At 44.0% G+C, this 7,895-nt stretch overlaps 1 protein-coding gene across 1 annotated transcript; it reads right to left on the bottom strand.

The window, feature by feature from the left end:
* Window positions 1–6,141: 6,141 nt before the first annotated feature.
* LOC103719026 (60S ribosomal protein L39) lies at window positions 6,142–6,947 on the bottom strand. Its single transcript, XM_008808077.4, has 3 exons — window positions 6,788–6,947; window positions 6,498–6,601; window positions 6,142–6,386 (listed from the first exon to the last, which is right to left on the bottom strand). The coding sequence occupies exons 1-3, from the start codon at window positions 6,788–6,790 to the stop codon at window positions 6,338–6,340; spliced, it is 156 nt and encodes a 51-aa protein (XP_008806299.1). The 5' UTR covers window positions 6,791–6,947; the 3' UTR covers window positions 6,142–6,337.
* Between the last annotated feature and the right edge of the window lie 948 nt (window positions 6,948–7,895).

The following is a 7,895-nucleotide window of genomic DNA, read 5'->3' as shown; positions in this document are numbered from 1 at the left end:
CATTTTTTCACTGGAATGACAGATGTGTTCCATAGGAGATGAGTTTTTGACAAGATGCCTATATGGATCACCTGTGAAGACGAAAGAGAGGAAATCATGACATTCACAAATCACAAAACCTTCAGCTCTGCTTAGAAGCCCAACTTATCTACTGCCTTTGGCTTTTTGTGGCACAAGATAACTGGGTGTAAATCCATAATTGATTTCTCAATGCAAGATTTGGACAATATAAATATGGATAAGTTGATCTTTTTTTTTGGTGGACAAGTTAATCATTTATTGAGAAGTATTCTCCATCAAGTTTGCACTCTGTTAAGCTGAAAAAGGCTTTACGAGGAATGATCCTGCCGTGCTAGGATGAAGAGCACATCGACATTTTCCATCCAATTCGAACATTCATAACATGTTGGTTTCATGATCGGTCTTTAAACTGTTTCCATATATGTTCTTTCAGTATGGAAGCACAAATCCTTAGCTTTTCCCTAGTTAAAAGCCAAAATTTCTTGAATTCGAACAGCGAGTGACAAGAATGGGAAAGCCTGCCATTGACTCCCTGAGCCTGCCACAAAACCATTGACTCCGTCCATCAATGTCATATACATAATTGCTGCCAAGAAAAGCCAGGTATCCATCTCCCTGCTGCCATTTCAATCTAGTATGCTAGTGCTCGTTAATTCCCAGACAGCTCCCTTCGGCTGCTCTTGTCGTTGAAGAAACCGGCCGATGTGCCTGGGGGCTGGAGGCCATGCAGGGTGCGCCGAGCCATGGCCCATTGTGCCTTGATCCTTTTTTCAGGTGAAGGCCGTCCGGGAAGCGATTCAACAACGATGAGGGTTAGCTCCAACGGAAAATACGAGTCAAGAGAAGGATAGAAGAGCAGAATTCGACTTTGTTCTGGATAAGGTTGGCCCAGGCCTTGCCACTCAAGGCATGGTGGGTGACGAACTTGAGGATGTAGAGACCATGGCCCCGATCTCACCCTGCTTGCAGGTGGAGCCCGATCGCCTGGGTTCTTGGTCGAGGGGGGCGACTCGCCGGTAAGGCTGCAAATGGGTCGGGTCGACCCGGGACCCGCTTTAGACCCGACCCGCTTTAGACCCGACCCGACCCGAATTTTAGGACCCGCGGGGCCGGGTCGGGTCTTAAATTTAGACCCGATCTATTTTTCGGGTCGGGTCGGGTCCACCCAATCTTGATCCGGGATCCGACCCGACCCGTTACTATATAAAGCTAAATGCCTAAATCCTGCCTTCTCGCCTTCGGCCTTCCTCTCTTTTAGTCTTTTTCGATCCCGTACTTTCGTGTGGCCGACGGCCGTGCCCTAGATCTCGATCGCCTTCCAGCCTTCCTCTCCTTTTCGATCCCGTGCGGCCGTGCCCACTGCCCAGCAGCCCAGGTGCCCTGGATCTTGAGCGCCTTCCTCTCTTTTTCGATCCCGTGCGATCGTGCCCAGGTGCCCCGTGCCCTAACCTGTCATACTCTGGGGCATTTGCCCAGGTGCGATCTTGAGTGCCTTACGATGCTGGATGAGCTCGTCCAAGCCACCCAGGTGACGCTTTTCTTCCTCCCTAAGGCATTTGCTCCGATTTTTTTGGTTGTTTGATCTCCTTATCTCGAAATTGGCGGCAAAGATGGGATTTTTAGTGCGTGTTTCCTTCCAGCTCGAAGTATCTCTGGTTTTCATTTCTTTTTTTTTTTTTGATGCAAATTTTTTTTTCTTTTCTTTCTTTCTTTCTTTCTTTCTTTTTGGGTGGGGTGGGGAGGGGAAGAGAGCGGGGATTCTCTAATATGTGTATGGGTTACTCTATTTTTCTTTTTCTTATTATAGTTTGCTAAACTAGTTAAAGTATAATTAGTTATATTGCAGGGGTTAGATCCTCTTGCTGGAGTTCAAGTTGTCTACATTTGTCTTCTGAGCTGACTAGTGGATTAATTTAGGTATTTTGGTTGAAGGAAGCAGAAGGATTTTGTTTTTTCCCTCACTATTCTATGGAATTTAATGGCTTTTTTGGTTTCTTATCTAATGCACTTTTTTTGTCCACCTTGTTTTGTCCAGAAACTTGAAGTTTTTATATACTTAATCACTGCAAGCTCTATTCTATGCTCTTCCTAACCTGTCATACTCTGGGGTTAAACTTGTTCATCTTATGGACCCGACCGGACCCAAACCCGGACCCGATCGGATCCGGATCCGGATCCGACCCGAATGACCTGACGGGGTCGGCATCAACCCGACCCGACCCGAATTTCAACCGGGTCGGGTCTGGGTCCAAAATTAGGACCCGAACAAAAAACCGGATCGGGTCGGGGTCACTCAGGACCCAACCCGACCCATTTGCAGCCCTACTCGCCGGTGAGGGCAGACAGGTCGATCGTCCTCCAGGAGCCGGGCATCACTTACAGAGTGTGGCATTAGATGCGTCGTTAGATATGATAAAAAAAAAAAAAAAGGTTCGATTATAAAAAGTCTATAGCCCTTAAAAAGATTGAAATCTTAGCGAGGCACAGGAGTTTGTCGAGGCCTGTTCTAACTACGCTGAACCTAAATCCAGCTTTGCTACACCATGGAGCCTGGGTTCAGCACACCAACATCCATGCAGGCGGACGAGGGTCCATCCTACAGGATGTTTCTTATCTAGTCCGCGCATTTACATTGGCCTAAACCATCAGTCACTGCCTCGGAACAAATCAATCCACTAGCGAAGCAAGATGGGCAAGGTGAAAAACAGAGTAATCGCTATGACAGTCAAAAAGGTTTCTTTACGACAAGCAAAGCAGAGGATCGGAAAATGTCACCTTGATAGCCCGGCAACTCAATCAAGGCTGGAACAGATTATCAGCAGAAGATTGTCATTTACTGATTGGAGCAATCCAAAAAGGCTTGCAAAGGGAGAATTATATGAATCATTAATTAGACATAAACAACAAACGCTGCCCATCCTGTTCAGGAAATCTGCTTGCACTGCAAGTTATAATAACATAATTCCACCAACCAAAGTTTGAGACTACTCAGGATAATAACACTTCATGGATGTATCACATCAAAACGGTGAAATCAGAGAAGACGAGTGCCCAAGATAAAAGCAACAGCCAAATCAGGTGTTCATTATAGATACCATAATTTCACTAAGAAGGCGAGCCCCCATAGTGAAAGATCAATACTGGAGTGTAGATTAATGCATTAAACTGAGAAGCAGTGCCTTGAGAAAGTAGCGAAGAAATTGAGACATGCCAGAAGTATATAGAGTCCAGACAAAGATTGCTGAAGTTGGATTTATTTTTCCCATGCCCTAGAAATATTATTTCGGATGAACCGGTGAAGAAACCATGACAAACTAACCCACTAATTGGCAGATACAGGAGGTGTGATAATGAAAAATTGAACTTTTTTTTCTCTTAACAGTAAGCTAATATACATGCACACAGGTGTAAGTGCATGGGTATATATATATATATACACACTGGAAAAATATTATGTATAATTGACCATATCACATCAATAGAGGTTCAATGACAACTTTAACAAACAAAATGTTAAAATCAAGTGTTTTTGGCAACTTGAATTATACTGATTGATGATACTTAATGTAATAAGCACATGAAAAATGGTGCACAAAGCCGGAACTACCAGCTGATTGATAATTATCACTATCACATTACTTCCGTTATGGCATTTCTTGGTGCAAACCCTCTATTCTTTCTCCATCCACACAGATACTAATAAAGGAAAGAAGAGAATGGAACTTATCATGAAGTAAAAAAAAAATAGTAATTCAATCAATATAAAAAAAGAAAGTTGAACTCTGTTATTCAAGTAGGCTAATGCTTGAAATAAAACCAAATGGAAAATTTTGTACACCCTCTCCAATGTCAACCATTTGGATATATAAGATATTCCTAACCTTACTATAGACTTGTATTCGCTAAGGGAAAGCAACACTAACTGATAAGAAAAAACACTTCGGGATCATCGACTTCTCCATCCATCTATCAAGAGTTCCTTCGTACACTCATTTTCATATTATTTGCAAGCCTAAGATAACAAAGAAAGCTATTTCAGCATACTCCTACAAGAAATTGTCACCAAAGCTATCTTTCCAATTGCTTTCCGACATCACATTCCACATATTCTGATCTTGCTCACCTTATAAATTTGAGTCTTGCACATTAAATGTCATCAATTCCAAATAAGCATTCAAAATATTCTCCATGGCATCACTCTGATAATACGCAAACCAAAACCTCTGCCCAAACACTTGTTGTCAATTCGATCTTAACAAGTAGAAGAAATAAAGGCTTCAGCTTGCAGACTACTAGGTGCTTGTAAAATGAGCAGGTTTGCTTTACCCTGTCTTACTTCCAAAAATTTTTCGCCTGGCGCAAGACTTTCAGATTTTAATGAAAAATTTTGCACATTTCCACTGTTCTTAGATATATCATTTTTTTCAGTTTTTCCTTTTTCTGAATTTTCAATGCATTGAACTATTCTAACCACTTGAACAGTTTCTATCATTAATTTAGCTGCTTCTATGCATATCTTATTCATTCACAGCACTGTAAACTTTTGCATCTGTCATATATTTCTTCTACCTCTCAAGTCAGCCAATATCAGGAATTGACACCAGTCAGTCTCCTCAATCAACAGCTTCTCAAATCCATCTTCATCATCCAGACTGTTAACGTGTCTAATTCTCTTGTCTCCCTTTCTTGCTAATTATAATTTTAGTCACTGATTTCTTTGCCAAATACTTCTTGGGCTTCACCCTCTTTTGACAGATGATAGGGCACTCTAAATTCTGGTATCTTTCAATTAGCCAAACAAATAATAACACGTCTCCCAGGAAAACAAAAAATAAAAAACCATGCAACAAAAGCCATCAGGCACAATACCCAAACAGATATAGGCAGCCCAAGACACAAGTAATATTTGATACTATTGCTGGAAATTGGACCCGGGGGCCGCCGCGAAACCAGGGGAGGAGGAGCTCTGCCGCAGAGACGGTGGTCGGCGGTGCGCCGGCTGGTGGCGTCCTCCTGGAGGGTGTGAGTCCTGCAAAAAAGCCGGTGGCCGGGCTTTCCGGCGCCGGCCCTCCGATGCTTAAGTCAGAGGGGGCTAGTATGTGGAGAGAGCAAGGAAGAGATATGTGGAGAAAATAAAGAGAATATTGTGTTCAATTGTGTCTATGCTGTTGCTTTTTTTCCTCCCGTCCCCCCTCCTTTCCCCCAGGTTCCCTTTTATAGAGGGATATTGTGTTACCTGGGAGGTGACAGGGAAATTTTGTCCTCTTTTGTGATAATTGGGCACGATTTGGCCCATTAATGGCGTAGTGGAGAATAAGGCCGAATCAGACCGGAACCAGGGAGTTGTCACGGTCGATCGGACCTGTTGGAGTGGTTGAACCGCCGGCCGTGGTGGGCCTGGGGTCCGTGGATGGTAAGTGCATTTATTACCGAGTGAACCGGCGGTCAGGGAGAGCCATACGCTTTGATGGTTCAGTGATCCGGAGATCGCCTTGAGCCATGTTCATTAAATGACTGAGTGCATCGGAGACTTGGGGGGGTCTCATGCATTAATGGCAGGTCGTGCCGAATACCTGCGGAGATCTTATGCCTTGATGGCTTGGAGATAGCGGCAGGTTGTAGTGGAGTTGTCAGGTCCCTCAGGCTTAGAGGGTTAGGCGGAAGTTGAACATTTGGTTAAGGCATCGGCTCGGCAGGGGTGCCGAGCCGAGCCGGTCGCCCGACGGGGCGCCTTGTGGCGGGGTCGCTTCTAGTCAGTATTTCTGGTCGGCGCCCTTTGGGCGAGCGTCTTCCTGATTGGCGTCATTTGGTCGGCCTTTTCTTAGCCGAGCGTCCCTACCTGGTGCTTTGGTTGGTCTTTTTCGGATCGGCGCTCTCTAGCCGAGCACCCTTCTGGTTGGTGCCCTTTGGTCGAGCGCCTCTTCTTGGCGCTCTCTGGTCGGTGCTCTCTGGTTGGGCGCCTTCCTGGTCGGCGCTTTTTGGCCGAACATCTTTCTGGTCGGCGCTCTTTGGCCGAGCGCCTTTCCGGTCGGCACTCTTTGGCCGAGCACCTCCGTGGCGGTATGACTTGGGGTTTTTCCCCCAACAGATACCATTACAAATGCTACTGTACAAGCGAACAAAACAAAACAGATAGAGTATGAAATATAGGACTAATATTTTGATTCATGGCATTAACATACCCAATAAAACCATCATAGAAATCAACAGCCGTAGCTCCAAAACATCACACTGAATAGAAACAGAGTACAATTAAGCGCCATAACATATAAAATGAGATATACTAATGAAAGAAAGGCAACCACCTAGGGCATTCTCAAAACCCTAGCTTCGTGCGGCGCCAGTGCCTGCGCTTGGCGTTGTACCTAACCATTATTGATAAGAAAAAAAAACACCACCATCTTAGAGATCAGAGCGTGGAGAGAGCGATGAAAATCCAACAAAAAAGGCCAAAAAATCGAAGGAAGAGCGAGCACCTGATGGTGTTATCGGTCCTCATGCGGATCCAATGGGGGATGGGGCGGTTCTGCCTCATCTTCTTCGCCAGCTTCTTCTTGATCCTGAAGGTCTTGTGCGACGGCTACGAGAAAAAGAAGAAAGAGTCCATCAAAAAAAGAGAGAAAGAAGAAAGAGTCCATCAAAAAAGAGAGAAAGGAGAAAGAGAGGAGATAGAGAGAGATCAGATCCAAGCTTTCGAAACCCTAATCGGAGCTTTTGAAAAGCTAGAATAGAATGAGAGATCGGAAAGAGAGAGAAAGATATGTACCATTTTCTTGCTGCTGGTTTGGAGCTCGTCGACCGCGGCGGAAAAAATCTTAAGGCTATAAAGCTCGAGAAACCCTAACAGGAAAAGTTTCGATCTGGTGCGAGTCCACTGCAAGATTTATTCGTTGTATATACGAAACGAGGAAGCATGAACAAGTTTGTGTATCGTCGTGCAATTAGGAGCGAGAGGACAGCCGTTCAATTGGGCTGGACAAACGGACGGCCCATGAATTGCTATCATATATGATTATATGAACTGTTCTCTTTTTTTTTCACTTTCTTTCCGCCCAACCCAAACAGACCACCAATGCTAGAGGTGGGGTGCATTATCCTCAAGAAAGACTCAGCCGAGGTGATTGAGCACATCCTAAAGGCAAGGCGGAGAGCTCAGCACCCACTACTGTGCGACATCCGGCGATTGTTGAGGAAATGTTGTGCCTTCCAGACCATGCACGTGTTTCATGAGACGAACAGAGTTGCTGATTGGGTCGTCTCTTTTGTTGCCCACCATTCTGAAGAAATTCTCTTGACTGGGCCTGCTTTTGTTCCTCCGCCACAGTGTAGTCTACTTTCTAGTCATTCAACTAGCTATACTCATGCGAGATTAGTGTGAGCAACCGATGTACCAAAAACAGACCACTAACTTTTCAAGCTGGTCTATTTTTCCTTAAACAGATATTTTAATTAAGATTCAGGCAACTGAATTTAGATTCAGAGAATCACTCAATAAAGATAAGTTGTATTTGACTCTCACTAGGGGTGGCAATTAGGTCAAGTGTGCGACAAGCTAGATCATAAATCTGTTTGCTGGAATCCGTCCTATTTATTAAATGTGTCAAAAATTCGTATTTAAATCTAACCATTTTATTTAAAAGATGATATGCAATAGATTGAATCAATTTAAATATATTTAACGGTTAAGCATTGTCGCCCTTATTTGATGATTCGAATCCTCGATCATGCATCAAAACATAATAAAACAGCTTTTCTCATTGATGCTCTTAGCATCACACGTGCTGTTGCCTTGGACCATTTGACGACCTCATGAGATTTAGGCTTAGCTGGCTTCCATCCTCAACATTTTTTTTTTTTGAATAAATTTTGATATC

This window comes from Phoenix dactylifera, chromosome 7 (genome assembly GCF_009389715.1).
Source record: "Phoenix dactylifera cultivar Barhee BC4 chromosome 7, palm_55x_up_171113_PBpolish2nd_filt_p, whole genome shotgun sequence".
Lineage (NCBI taxonomy): Eukaryota > Viridiplantae > Streptophyta > Magnoliopsida > Arecales > Arecaceae > Phoenix > Phoenix dactylifera.
Note: the sequence above shows the minus strand (reverse complement) of the source record. Positions and strands in the feature narration are given on the sequence as shown.

Coding starts and splice junctions, on each gene's coding strand:
- LOC103719026 (XM_008808077.4), bottom strand. Junction 6,387..6,497: donor AGGACCGATAACACCATCAG/GTGCTCGCTCTT, acceptor AATAATGGTTAG/GTACAACGCCAAGCGCAGGC.